Raw genomic sequence first — 15011 nt, 5'->3', positions numbered from 1 at the left:
CCACTGGGGAGACAAAAGGCGGTCGGGCGTGGTGCTGGCCACCCACCCCCTCGTGTACCGTTCCGGCCTTCATAGGTGCTCGCTATAACAGCACTTGCCCCTAGAGTCTGTTAAGGCTATACGGGGGATCTTTGTATATACATATCTCCCATGGGCCGTAAATGCACCGAATCCCTGGGGCCACCTCTAACCCCGCGAGCTGCCGCGTCCCCAGCCAGCCCTGCCCACGACGTCGTGTTTTTTGGGGTTCTCAGCGGTGGCGGTGACGCTGCCCCCCCCCCCCCACCGGTAGTGCTGCTTCTCGGAGGCGACGGAGAAGCGCTCGTAGAGGGAGAAGGCGCGGTGGCCCTCCCAGTCGCCCAGCTCCACGCGCAGCACGTGCGCCTGCTGGCTGCTCAGCTGGTGCACGTGCTCGTTCCCCAGCCAGTGCTCTCCCGCCGGCTCGCCGAACCCCTGCGGGGCACGCGCACGTTGCAACACACACGGATAAAGGGGCGAAGGTCGTCCACCACCCCCCCCCCCCCCACCACCTCGTGTAGACTGTTAACAGGCTTTTCGATTTAAAGCTTTCGTGACTGCAGGGATTCATCTTCTTGGTTCTTTCGGTAAAGTCACGTGGAAGGGAAATAATAATTAAAAAAAAAATATAACAATTTTATTATTTCCCTTCCACGTGACTTTACCGAAAGAACCAAGAATATATTAACAGGCCGTTAGCGAGCGCCGATTTGACGGCAGGCACAGCGACACTGCCCTGCAGCCTTTGTTTCCCCAGTGCCGATGCGTACATTACCACACCAGCTATTCATTTAATGCACAGACCACCTAGGAGAGGCCCAGGACCTGTTCAGACAATTGCCACTGATGTTAGCCGTGGTGGGGAAACAAACTCACGTCGCCGCATTATCATCGCCAGTGCGCTAACCACTGCGTCACCGCTCCCCACAAAACACATCCGCGCGCACGAGCGCACATACATACACACATGTACACGCGCACGCAGGCTGATCATCGGACCCACCACATTTTAACTGAGCGCTTTGAGGAGCTTTTATAAACATTATAACCGGCCCACAAATCTTGATGGCATTTTTCAAATGCTCTCAGCGAAAGCCAAGGGCACCTGGTCGCCGTCCCAACTTAGCCAGTCAATCGCACTCACGTGTTTACGTTACCTTTGAAATAATTTTTGTCACCTGTTCTATCGCAGCCACGTGAAACAACTTGATGGAACTTAGATTTTTGTGTAAATGCTAAAGAGATCCAGTTGTGACAATGTTTTGGCAGCTTTGTTCAATAAAACCCAAACCACCCTCCTCTCCAACCTCTTCTACACATTATGCAAGATTTGGCTGCATAACCGTCTGTTAGGTCGAGTGAGAGGGCATGTGGTGCAACAGCTACGAACCCGGCGACCCGGGTTCGATTTTCCCCACTCACGGCCAACACCAGCGACGATTATATTATCTGAACCGGTCCTGGGCCTCCCCTAGGTGGACTCAGCCTCGGATGTTTACTTGGTGCTGGCCACCCGCCCCCCTCTTGTGCCATGCCGGCGTTCATAGGTGCTCGCTAACAACACTTGCCCCAACAGTCTGTTAGGGCTATACGGGGGATCTTTTTGTGCGGGCAGAAGCTGTCGGGAAACGATGACAGTGCGGGGCATGCGATAACTGGATCCATGCTGCCAACACCAAAGTTACACTAAATAATCGTGGCAAAGAAAAAAAACTCCACGCATTCACTAACAACACGGTGTGTGTGTGGCAGAACAGGGGCGCAACATACAAACTCCGCACGGAAAAATGCACCCGAGTTCGGAATCGAACCCAGACATTTCTTTATGTGGGGTCACAAGCGTTACCACTGCACCACCCAGCCGCCCCCAGACGAGTGGTATACGAATATTATTATTATTGTTTTAACTCAACACATTTGTTAATAACACTGCCTGAAAAAGAAAACACAAATACGTATACAACATATCTATGATAGATTGTGTTGTTGACGAACGTGTTGAGTTTGTTGTTGTTGTTGTTGTTATTTTTGCACCACTGCCCACGTAGCAGCAGCAGCAATAATTGGCAACACAAACAAAAACAAAGGATTTAGTTGCGTAGCTGTGACCTAAGCCAGGACAGGGTAAGAGAAGACGGAGACGAGAGCGTGACAGGCGGAGAGTGCGCAATCGGTGAAGGGGACCCAAGCCGCCAAGCGAGGCACGACGACTCGAGCAGCACCACCCACGCCGTGCCGAATGCAACGCGTTCGAAAGAAATTGTTCAACGCGCGCCGCGTGCGTCTAACTAATTCGGGCTGACTCGTGGCATCGCTTCTAAGAGCGCAGGGGGAATTGACGATGACAAAGCCTTGCCAAAAAAAACCTCTTATTATCGTTTGAAGCTCACAGCGGAAGGGGCGTGTTTTCTCGATTTAGAGAACTCTACGTTTAATTCTCCGTGCTCGGCTGTCCGTGGAACGTCAATACTCGCGCCTCGAGAGCTCGGGGGTTTGAGCGTGACATAGTCAATTATATTTAGGCAAAGTACCAGGTACGCGTGTTTATTTAACGGCGAGCGTCAGTGCGTGTGCGCAGGTGAACGGTGTTGCTGCAAGGGCACCGAGCTGAGTGATTGTAAGCGTCCTCGAAAAGGAAATGAGTATTGGCTCATACAGCGCTATTTTAAAATAAAATTCTCTCACCCCCTGGAGTTTCATTATTTTATGTAATTTCGGGCGTTATGAATGTGGCGGCGGTTTTTTTTTACCCTGGCGTTTTTTGTTTTACGGATGCGTTTAATCATAATTTTGTCAGATGTATGAAAACATTCCATGATATCATCAGCGACAGCCATGATCAATCCACTGCTAGATTAAAGCCTCCCCAAGCCGCCTCCGTCTCTCACAATCCAATGCATTAATCCACCTAGCACGTTCACATCATGCGAATTTATTTCATCGCTCCATAGTCCCCGGTGAACACACTCTCCGACGCGTTCCATTCCTTGGCTGCCACTCCATTGTTATTCTTGTCCTTTGGCCACCAACCCTTCACGCCATTCCTCCAACCTTCTACGCAACGATAGCCGGGTGGGTTTAAGAATCATGGCGGAGTGACGGCCAACAAATAATTTCACCATTGGAACCTCCTTTGCCAGTAGCAAAATATGATAGTTGTTTTTTTACCATTTTATCTGGCAGCAAAACTGACACTTTTTTTCGACGAAAATTCTGGATACATTTCCAATGGTAATTTCTTCATGCCCAGTTGCCCTCTCAGCACGAAAGTTACACCGAGAATCCAGTAAGGGGAAGCTCAAGAGAGAAGGGCACGTGTGCTCACATCATCGATGCCCACGCTCGCAAGAGCCCACGTGCCGCACGACGAAATAATGGTGTCACTATGGCGAGATGTTAACTCCCTCGCCTGGTATGCAAGGAGGGCATGGGTTCGATCTCGACCCTGACGCCTGCTGTATATTTTAAGTTTGCGTGTCTCTCTCCCCGTGGTCGCGTGGATTTTTCTCCGGGTCCTCCGGTTTTCCCTTCCACATTTATCAACGCGTGTTTAGAGTATTTGGCTGCTATACATTTTTTCGTGATGAGCCACTTTGTTGAACTATCATTTATGGCCACGTCGCTTCTGCAAAAGAGCTATATAATTCAGTGGGCTTTACCTGGTAAAATAAAAATGGTTTAGTTGAGTTTATAGTAGTTTCGTTTGGTGTCCGTGCGTACAATATTCTCCAATACGCACGGCTCATTTCAGCCAGGCCTTTCCGGATCGGTGACTTGCAAAAAATATTGGCGCACCCGGCATGCCGCATCCATCATACCTCTTCGTTATGGCTTTAGCTACGAGTCGGGAACCACCTCCTCCAGTCTACCAGGCACCCGAGAAATATTAAAGTGACAAATTAAGCTCCGCAGGTTTTTGCGCGGCCGTGCTCCATCTGCGCCGGCACGGTCCTTTCGGCCTTGCGCCGCGCGCCACTCGGTCTCGACGTCGCGCAGACACGTGGTGGGACCTTCGTCTGGAATGAGGCCAAGTCTACGGCCACAATGAGCCAGGGCGCTGGTGGCTCCGCTGTTGCACGTGGCCGCTGTCTGTAATCCGGCGCCGTGGAAGCAGCGGCGAGGGTTGGTGAATCGCCGCACAAATGTTGTGAAACTCCCCTTCTTCCCGTGGGCGTCGAGGAGGTGCAGTAACCCTGGCTCGCCAGAAGCCAGTACAGCAAGTGGGTTAATCGCCATCTGTTTGCATCTGTATGGGGTTAGAGTGTTGTCCCCCCCCCTCACGCGCGTGGGTTTACTCCCGGTCGCTCCGGTTTCCTGACACGTGTGTGAACCCTCCATATATCGGCTGAAAACATCATAAAATATAAACCCAATGTAGCGGGGACCCTCCACAATTGAAATTCCGTTCTGTGAAAAAAAATAAAGCCCCCGCATCTCCAATTGCCACGGCTGGCTACGTACGGCGCGAGAGAAGTTCAACGCACGGTGCGTTCATACGAGTGGAGCGAAACGGCGACCACCGTGGCAAATGCCTCGCGCGGTCCGGTTAGCGTAACGAGTCGCGGAGCCGTTGACTTACGGCTTGCACGCGGTGCGTGCGTGCGGTGCGTGGGGTGCGTGCACGCTCGGTGCGTTCATCTCCCTGGCGGCCGGCGCGCTCTCACCAGCTTGTACTCCGCCCAGGTGCGGTGGAAATCCAGGCCGCCGTCGTCCCGCCGCTGGATCACGGTCCAGCCGCCCCCGTTCGTCTCCATGTCGCACCACACCTGAGCAACGGATGCAACCAATTTACAATTGCCGCAGCTGATAATTCGTTGCACGCACAGTGTACTCGTTCACTGGTAGGGAGGGAGAGAGATGTATTCAGATGCGTGGGTTACCACGGCGAAGTGGGGAGACAGCCAGAACCGGCGCCAATAATTGCCCAAGCTCTGTTATCCTACATTGGGATGTTTGGCCAACTCCAGTCAGACCAGTACAGTCACATGCATACAAAGATCCCCTACATAGTCATACAGATTGATGGGGCAAGTGCTGTGTTGAGCACCTGTTAAAGAAGACAACACACGAGGCGCGGTGTGATCAGAACCACGCTCTTCACACGTCAAGACAAAGAGAGCGTTTGTGTAGTAATTCGACTGTCGGGGCCACGGGGTAAAGCGAGCAAACATCAGTGCAGCATTAGGGTGTGGTGTGGCTAGCACCACACCCAGCAACCTCGGTCTCCCCAGCATCAACATTCACAAAACTGCATCGGGTACACATTTGAGGCTGGGTCAACCTTGGGGAGACACAAGATAGGCACTTATACTGGTAGGAACCTCCTGGTTACACCAGCCCACAGGAGATTATTGTGTCCGTCCGTCCGTCGTGTAGGGAGGGGCTGAATGGGGAGGGAGGGGCTGGGTGAGGAGGGGAGGGTGGGGAGGGGCTGGGTGGGGAGGGGAGGGTGGGGAGGGGCTGGGTGGGGAGGGTGGGGAGGGGCTGGGTGGGGAGGGTGGGGCTGGGTGGGGGGTGGGAGGGGTGTGGCTGGGTAGAGAGGGGCTGGTCACCCCGTGGTGCCCTTATAAAACTCAACGTTTAACCTACTCACGCCGGCTTGTGCCCACCCTCACAGTCGGCCATATTTGTGGAATACACCACGCCGCCGCTGACGCTGGCCATTGACCGAGCAATCCAACGTTCCTTCCAGCTACCTCCACAGCATGAATGTGTTTTGTCTTTCGCACAGCTGATGTGGATGCAGAGCAGCAACCACAATTTCACGTCCAGGTGGTCAAGCCAGCAGATAACCGCGTCAGGAGTAGCCGAGAAGTCGTCGAGTATCGTCGCTGTGTGATGTCTCCTTCGTATTTGTGCACAAGCTCCGACCCGCAATGATGTTCGCTGTGGTTGTGACTAGAACTACATCTGCTAACGTGTGGCGACGCCGTCTCGTGCCAGCCTGAGTGTGTGCTCAGTTGCTTGGCCATTAATAGACATGTTTTTGCATGTCAGCTAGCCTGCCTGCTTGCCGATTAGCACGATTATCTATGTACGGTGCGAAAGAAGTTCAACACACGTGCCTACTGCCCATGGACAGTTTCCATGCTTGGGACAGGTGTGTTTTATTACAACGGCGGGATTTTTTCATTTGAGAATAATTTGTTTACTCGGCGTTTACGTATATATTTATATATGTGTTTTTAAGATAGCGTGAATATATAGCCTAACTTTTATTAGCTCATTTGCGCACATTTAGACGCGCGCGTGTGTGCGTGTGTGCGTGTGTGTGCGTGTGTACGTGTGTATGTGTGCGTGCGTGTATGCGAGCGAGCGTGTGTGTGTACGCGCCGCGTATTTATTTACAGCGCACACGCGTGTGCCAAAACGATGATTAATTGAATTTTTATTTTTAAGCGTATTTATACAACGTAATTTAATTTAGCTGTGTACAGCTTATTTCTGATAATAATAATAGTAATAACACCCCACGGTCAATGTTGTTGTAGATTCGCCCGTGGCTGACGCCGAGTCTGGGGGCCTGGGAGGCACATTCATTTGCGCGTGTTTGTATTAATTATCGCTGGTGTGCATTGGTCTGTAAGCGTAAGGGGCTGGTTTGGATAAAAAAAAAAGTGTGGGTTCTGTGATTTTGCAAAACGTTAAAAACATTCCTCGATCCTGATTCCCCATCGGGGGAAACTTGATTTGTGCTTTTGAGAATTGAACGAAAAAAATCGTATTAATAATGAGCCACCTGGTCCGTTAGCATTGTTAGCGTTCTAAGAAATGAATGATTATGCCAGAGACTTAACTACTCGGGGCATCCTAGCGAGGAGATGATGTGACCTGTACAAGTTCTGTACAATTGCGAGCTCACGGCAACGCCAGTTGGCTCAGCGGCAGAGCCATCGGCTCGCAGTTGGAAGGATGCGAGTTCAAATGCTGCTTTGGGGCGGGTGTGTTGGGGACGGGGGTTCTCACTCAGCCCATCATCCTTCCTGCGGTGCTAAAATAGGTACCGATCTGCGTGCAAGTAACCGGTTGGCTGTGCGAGGCGTAGGCTCGTCATCCCGATAGGAGAGTGGAACTGCCAACGGTGGCTCATGGCTGCGAACAAGAGGCGAGGCTACTGCGCCGTTGTTCGCTTGAGCAGGAGATCTACGCGGCTCGGGCAAGACACCGACAGACACCCGCGCGCGTTTCGACCTCCCCCTCTGCCAAGGGGCGGCCTCTTTTCAATGCCATCACTGCCGCCGCCGCCGCTGCAGCTGCGATGGGCCATGCGAGGCGATCGCAGTGGACACTCTAATCAGCTTCGGCCGGTTTCTCCATACGCCTGGATCCGCGCCCGAAGTCACTCCAAGACAAACAACGTTTGCTCAAATCGGTCATCTCTGCCATCTCCACCCTTGTCAACTCTAATTTAGTTTTCCTTCTGCGGAGCCAACTTAATGTGACCGAGTATCGCGAGCAGCTTGGCATCGGGAGAAGCGATGGAGGCCCGCTGACCTGCGCGTTGTAAGTTATTACCCGAAGCAGCGACTATCTCGGCCAACATGGTTCATCACTGGGGCAACAATCCTGCCACCTGGGTTTGGCATATATGACGAAATTCTGTCTTTGAGAAAAATGTCACTTGTGGATATATATAGAGATTGGATGAAGGCCTCGCCCCACCTGTATCGGTCGCGGGGGTTGTTTGACCATACTTCACCACGCTGGTAAAGAAAGAGGTGGGGTGGGAGGCCCAGGACCAGTTCAGATTAAAGGCCGCCAATTTTAGCCGGGAATCAATCTCGGGTCGTGGGGTTCTTAGCCTCGCGCACTAACCACCGCGCCACTGCTCCACGGCTATACACAAATCATATTGAAATAACAAAACAGACTGCAACATTTCATTTTTATGAACTGAATTGTATCCTCCGCCCTCCGGGCAATGTTGCAGCGTTATTGTAACGTTCGGACCTCGTGGCCCTACTGGGCATCTGTTAAAAAGAGCTTCATAGCTCATCGGATTTCTCCTCCACTCCACATTAAGCAGCGAGCACCCTCCCTGCCGAGTTTCCGCTCCTCCGTCAAGACCTCCACCTCTTCGTCTCCCTGGCCCATCCTTACCTCCATCCCTAGGTACCCACCGTAATTCCCGTACCCACGAAGCCTCCCTCCCCATACCCCCTCCCTATTCACCGTATCACCTTTAGTTACCCTCATTGTACCACTCATAACCCTTGTAAAGCGCCTCGGTTTTAAAGGGCTATGAAAATATTGAAGATAAGATTCTGATTCTGTTCATCTCCACGCCGAACGTCTTCTCTCTGCGCCGAGGTCTCTGCCCTGACTCTGCACCCCAAGGACACACGGAGGGTTCCGTGCTAGGCAATCCCAAGACGAGATTGGGGGGTGGGGGGGTTACGGAGGGGGCCGTGGGGTGCGGGTGGGGGGGCAAGGGGTGGGGGGTGTGGCCATGCCTTGACGGGCTGGCTCGAGTTGAACGCCCGCACGGCGTAGACTCCGCTCTTGGTGACTCCGGCTTGACGAGCGTGAGCGCAATCTCGGAACGGGGGCTTCTTCCCATCCTCCGCCTCTTCCTCGTCCTCCTCCAGCTCCTCATCGTCCCCGCCCGTTGACCCTCCGTGGCTGCTCTCTGTGGCTGCGGGGCAAAGAGGGTGGTGGCACGGGTGAACGATGTGGCACGGGTGTACTGCAGCTCTGTGGCGTGACCTTGTTTAGAGGGAAGAGGAGGAGGGTCACGTGGCCCGACTCCAGCGGGGAGCAGGGCACAGACAAAGCGCAAACGGCCAACGCCAGCGACCGGCTGTCGTCGAAACAATAAAACGAAACAGTTTTTATTTATGGCCCGCTGAGCTATTTAGAATCAACGTGTGTTTAGAGTATTTGGCTACATTTCCACGCGGTAAGCCACTTCGTTGAGATATCATTTGTGGCCAGGTTGCTGCTGAAAAAGAGCTATATACCTCAGTGGGCCTTACTTGGAAAAATAAAAACATATTTTAGTTTTAGTTCAGTTAAAATATTTATATATGCTCACCACGATAAATATAACAGTGACTTTGGATTGGCCTCCACTAAGACAGAGCCCTATAGAGTTCCTCTGGAGGGGAATTTGACCAACTGCTACACGCTGGCCAAAAGTCTTGGAAGGAGTTTGGAGCACCCATACTTTACCCCCCCCCCCCCCACCGCATGAAACGTAGCGATCGGCTGGTGAACTTTAATTCATACTTGTGGGTTTGATAGAGTGGTGCTTGATTTTGGCTCGCGGTTTTGACGCTGTTCACAACACACAATGGTCCTCGGGGTGGTTTTAAACAACCGTATCACGCTTTCCGGATCTCCCAGCAAAAAAATGAAAAGATCTACGAACAGCGAGGAGTCCGCTTAGGGCCAATTAACACGTTAACATTTTATTTTTATTGAAGTTTTTTTCAGTAGGAAAGTGTTCTTGGCAAATGAAGCAACAACAAAATATATATATACTTTGGCAACAGGCGTCTGGTCTTGTGGCCTGGCACGAGAAGTAGAATACAGCCCTAGTGAGCAGCAATTGGTTCACTGAGCACAAAGTTAGTGCTGCTATTGTGAAGGCATGGGCACCTGTGTGGTGTGTGTGTGTTTGATGCCACGCTTTTGGGTTCCAAATGGGGGACCAGATTCCAACTGTGGCTCTCCCGACGTGTCGTCGGGCGGCACCGCCGCGTTGTCCGACGTTTTGCTGCGCAACGTGGGGAGCTCCTTCAGGGACTGAACTCGCAACCGCCCGACTGCGAGCCGCTCGCTCTGCCACTGAACAACCCGGCGGGCCAAGTTTGTATTGTAACATTCGAATCTTTATTTGCTAAGTACGAATTAAAACATTTAGCAAGGTACATTAGCGTTACATTTACATGTATTGGGGTTTGTTTTTTATGATATAATGTCTTAATCGTTTTCGCAGAATATACGCAATGGTGTTTTTTTCTTTTGCTGTGGATAGTGTGAAAAAGTAGGCCAAAGATACCCTCCGTAGTGGATATCTGTACAACTCCCTGTACCGGAGACCCTTCAGCCAGCTGTGGAGTGAGCAAGCCATAGCAGGGCTGCACCTTAACCTAAAGTGGGGATACCCAGTTGCCTCGACTGCCTGGCGAGCGTTCCTTTTGTTTCTGCCGTATGTATGTACGTTGAACTTCTTTCGCGCCGTACATAGCCAACCGTGCTAATTGGAGAGGCGGGGGAAGGACAACAAACTAAACACAAAACGCAGTTCTAACGAAGTGCCATTTTCAATCGACATTTAAAAGTGCACGGCTCCAGTGGCTTGCTAATATCGAGAAGGAAGAGCGTTCCAGACGGCCACGGAAGCGCATCCGAAAGCGCGCGACGCTGTGGCCGCCGTCTTTGTTCGATGGCTGAGCGGCGAGGACGAGCGGAGTTCGCGTGGCCCATGGATTCGCGCTCCACGTGGGCCCCAAGCTGCCTAACGCGGCCACTCTCTCTGCCGTGCCAATGCGGACGAGAAGTCGCGGTGACGCTGACAGCCCTCGGCACGCAACAACTCGGCCGTTCGTTTTGTTTTGTTTTTGAAGCCTTTATATTAAGTTCACTTGCTTGCTTGCTTGCGTGCTTACGACCGTGCAAATCTTTCGGTCGTTTTTTAACCCACTTCCCGTGATCCAATCGAGCTGACATTTTGCACACACTCGTTGTGCGTGACAATTTATTTTCGTGAATTTTTTTTCCCAAAATTTTCCACTTTTTAGGATTTTTTTTTTTCATATTTAATTTAAAATACCAATGTGATAAAAATGAAACTCTTACTCAAGAAAAACAGAAATTAATAATAAAATAAAACCTATGCCACGCATATAAAGGATTTATAGTGAAAAACTTTGTTTTAACGGGTTAATTTTTTTCCCACCCAACTCGGGCGTGACAGCGGCTACTTTTGTCCAAGCCCGTGCCTCTCAACTGAACGAGCCGCTTGATTCGCTTGCGCGAATATAATGAGACCGAAAGATTGCCAGTTGTGGTTCACCTGCTTTTGTATCTGTGTGTTTAATCTTCCACCGCAAAATGTAAATACATTGGAGGCCAATTGCTCTTTTCCCATTAGGTGTACAATTACCGCGTTTATGAGCACTTTGCTGTAATATAAATATCACAGTGGGGTTTTTGTGTGTTCTCTCACAATTCTCTCAGCGCCAAGTGCTCTCCCGATTCATTGTGTTGTCATCAACATTAGTCATGATCTATCCACTGCTAGGTAAAGGCCACCACGTGCCGTGTTGCAACAACCCATTTGGCTCCTGTGCACGAGCCGATATTTCGATGCTCCATCTCCACTGTGGACGTACTACCATGGCTGCCATTCTGTCGCCGGTCTCGTCCACCAACCATCATCTTTTATAATTTTTGTTGGGCTGCTACAAAAAAAATCCACATCGTGATAAGCCACTTGGTTGAGCTATCATTTGTGGCCAGGTGGTTTCTCAAAAAGAGCTACGTAGCTCAGTGGGCCGGACCTGGCAAAATAAAATAAATAAAAACCATCGTCGCCCACTTTTCTTCACAGTCAACACGATGTCTCCGGCGTGCGTATCACGAGTTTGTTGTCCTTCCCCTTGCACCTCCGATCAGCACGGTTAGCTACGCACGGTGCGAAAGCAGTTCAACATACATCACGTACGGGGTCCTACGTGATGATCTTGAATCCTTCGCCACTCACTGGGATCCTGATCGAGCAGCATCTGCCAACTTTAGCCGGAACGCTGCGTTGTACCAAACACCCCCCACCCCCCACACCTCCTCGCTCGAGCCGCTCGCCACCCAAAAAGAAACCGAGTTCCCACTTCACAGCGTGGCGTTGAGATGACGGAGAGCGCACAGGCGGTGCAACTGCACCCGACCCCGTTGGGGCTGAAGGGGCCCTGGACGCCGAAGGGAAACGTCACAGAGGCCCCCTCCTTGAGCCCAGGGCCCACGCCAATGGCACACGACGCCGCATGAGAAGGGCCGCTGGGTTTGCGCGATAACAACTCGGAGTAATCTCTCCGCGTTGGAAGATGCAGCGTCGAAAAGAATGCGCGCGATATAACTCGTGTCGGTTACAAGTCGGCTGCCAAAACACATATATATACGGGAGGGGAAAGCGACGTGGCTGCTTTGGGTTATGGCCCCTCGCCCGAGTGGGTGGGAGAAACGTTGCTTGGGTTGTACTGGACAAGATGACATTCAATCTGTGGCGGTGAGGCTGGGGTGTTTTTTATCAAATTGTACGAGTGGCTCAACGTGGATTCGTTGCACGCTTACACGCGCATTACATTCGTGTTTGTGCGAGGTGTAAAGTTCTCTGGGCGCAAGTGTTGCTCTTAAGCCCGGGCATACGAGTGAGGGCCGGTGGAAACAATTTCATTTTGCCGACAGGATATTAAAAGAACACACACGCGCACTCGGACTCCTCGCCTCCTAAGATATAGCGCCCTCAATTAAAGTATTGCGTTGCGGGGATATAATTATACAATTAAGACGCTGCTTTAAATTAAGCCAAACATTATTGCGGGTGAGACCTTGTCAGGATCTTGTTCTCAAACCCGTCTCATCACACGTCTCGCACGGACTGCGTATAATTCTGTGTGAACTCAAAAGTTTAGACTGTGAACAAAAGTTACGGGGGCTTGGGCAAGAGGCGTCGCCGGGTGGATCGAGTCTCATGGTGGAGCCACTGGAGCGTCAGCCAAAGAAGAAGAACCCACGCCCAAGAGAACGAGCCATCGGCCTGCCACCCAGCAAGCTTCACACGTCAGATTCGGCATTGGCAGCGACCTCAACAAGAGGGCGACCCCACAGATGACGCCAACGGTAAGCAGTGGCTGTGGTGATGGCGGTTGTAGTGGAGGTGGTGACGGTGGTTGTCGTGGAGGTGGTGATTGTGGTTGTAGTGGCTGTGATGAAGGTAGATGTAAGTGGCTGTTGATGTAGTGGCGATGGTCATGGTGACTGTGGTGATGGTGACTGTGGTGACAGTCGCTGCAGTGACTGTAGTGACTGTAGTGACAGTGGTTGTAGTGGTGGTGACTGCGGTGATGGTGGCTGTAGTGGTGGTGACTGTGGTGGTGGTGATGGTGGCTGTAGTGGTGGTGACTGTAGTGACACTGGCTGTAGTGGTGGTGACTGTGGTGATGGTGGCTGTGGTGATGGTGACTGTGGTGATGGTGGCTGTGGTGATGGTGGCTGTAGTGGTGGTGACTGTGGTGATGGTGGCTGTAGTGGTGGTGACTGTGGTGATGGTGGCTCGAGGCGGCAGTGGCCGTAGCGGCTGCAGTGGCCGTGGATTTCAGTGGCGGCACGGCGCGCACGGCGCCCGGGTGACGCCGTCGCGTGCGCCGCTCACCCTGCGCGTACTGCGGCAGCAGGGCGAGCAGGGAGCGCACGCTCTCCGTCAGCTCCTGCTGCTGCCGCTGCAGCCTCGAGTTGTTGGCGGTGGCGGCTCCGAGCTGGCGCTCGAGCGCGCCCACCGCCTGGCTCTGCCTCCCCACCAGTCGCTCCAGCTCGGCCTTCTCCTCGCGCAGAGCGCGCAGCTCCGCGTGGTGCTTGTCACCCAGCTCCCACAGCCGCACCTCCAGCTCCCTGCGGGCAGCGGAGGGGGGCAGGGGAGGGAGGAGTGGGCAGGGGAGAAAGAGAGGGGGGCAGGGGACGGAGGGAGGGGAGTGGGCAGGGGAGTGGGCAGGTGAGGGGGAGCAGGGGAGGGGGGGCAGAGGAGGGGGGGAGGGGGCCAGTAGAGGGGGCCAGGGGTGGGGGAGTGGGCAGGGGGGGCCAGGGGAAGGGGGTAGGGGCGGGGGGGGCAGAGGAGGGGGCCAGGGGTGGGGGGCAGGGTAGGGGGGTCACACGCACGACGCGTGTTGGCGGCGTCTCTCGGCCACGGCTAAACAAGTTGGGGGGGGGGGGGGGAGTCCGGACCCTCCCTGTACCCACGGCGGTCGCGCCACTGAGGAGCTGCCGGCAATCGTCTCGACCCGACGGCCGCGCGGTGCGACGCGGCGGCCTCCTCACTTGTTCTTCTGCGCTAGGCGTCCGATGTCCTGGGTCTGCAGCAGCAGCTGCTTCTCCAGCTTGTGGGTGGACAGCGAGTTCTCCAGCAGCTGGATCTCCAGCCGCGACGTCTGGTTCAGCACCTGCCACGGCGCGACGCGCGGTCACCCTTAGTCACCCGTAGTCACCCTTAGTCACCCTTAGTCACCCTTAATCAACCGTAGTCACCCTTAGTCACCGTTAGTCACCCACCTGTGTCTCCATGTGGGTGAGCCCCCCCCCCCCCACCTGTGTCTCCACGTGGGTGAGCCCCCCCCCCCCACCTGTGTCTCCACGTGGGTGAGCCCCCCCCCCCACCTGTGTCTCCATGTGGGTGAGCTTGCGCGTCTGCTCGGCCGTCTGACTCAGCAGGCTGGTGCCCATCTCCAGCATGGCGGCGGCCGCGTGCTCCTGCTGCTGTTGCTGCTGCTGTTGCTGCTGCTGCCGCTGCTGCTGTTGCTGCTGCTGCTCCTGCTGCCGCTGCTGCTGCTGCGACAGCGCCACCTCCACCCTCACCGAGTCCTCCAGCTGCGTGCGGCACCAACCATGACCGTGCCGATCGAGGTCGTGACCACGACGCCACGGGGCAGGGCGAGTAACTCAACACACGTGTTTTTAAAGGTCCACTGAGCTGCACAGATCTTTTTCAGAAGTGACCTGGCCACACACGATGGCTCAACGAGGTGGCTTATCATCACGTGGACATTTATAGCAGCAGCCGAATACTTTGCAACGCGTGACGTTGATTCTAAATGTGGAGGGAAAAACCGTAGGACCCGGAGAAAAATCCACTTGACCACGGGGAAAAAGAACATACAAATACACAGCAGCAGGCGTCAGGGTTGGGATCGAACCCACGACCTCCTGCATATCAGGCGAGGTTGTTAAAATCTCATAGCCACCGTGATGATGATGAGAGAGAGAGAGACACGCAAACTCCA

The 15011-nt window shown here is 53.3% G+C and overlaps 1 protein-coding gene across 1 annotated transcript in view; it reads right to left on the bottom strand.

Annotated features, from left to right (window-relative positions):
- LOC144946193 (angiopoietin-2-like) overlaps positions 1 to 15011 on the bottom strand; it is a 45119-nt gene that overhangs the window by 6886 nt on the left and 23222 nt on the right. The window contains exons 2-7 of the mRNA XM_078875031.1: positions 14389 to 14598; positions 14053 to 14174; positions 13394 to 13629; positions 8472 to 8653; positions 4683 to 4784; positions 287 to 453 (exon numbers count right to left, since the gene is read on the bottom strand). Of these exons, the coding sequence (XP_078731157.1) occupies positions 287 to 453; positions 4683 to 4784; positions 8472 to 8653; positions 13394 to 13629; positions 14053 to 14174; positions 14389 to 14598 (1019 nt within the window). The remainder of the gene's footprint in view (positions 1 to 286; positions 454 to 4682; positions 4785 to 8471; positions 8654 to 13393; positions 13630 to 14052; positions 14175 to 14388; positions 14599 to 15011) is intronic.

This window comes from Lampetra fluviatilis, chromosome 2 (assembly GCF_964198595.1).
Source record: "Lampetra fluviatilis chromosome 2, kcLamFluv1.1, whole genome shotgun sequence".
NCBI classification, from domain to species: domain Eukaryota; kingdom Metazoa; phylum Chordata; class Hyperoartia; order Petromyzontiformes; family Petromyzontidae; genus Lampetra; species Lampetra fluviatilis.
This window is presented reverse-complemented; position numbering and strand designations above follow the sequence as displayed.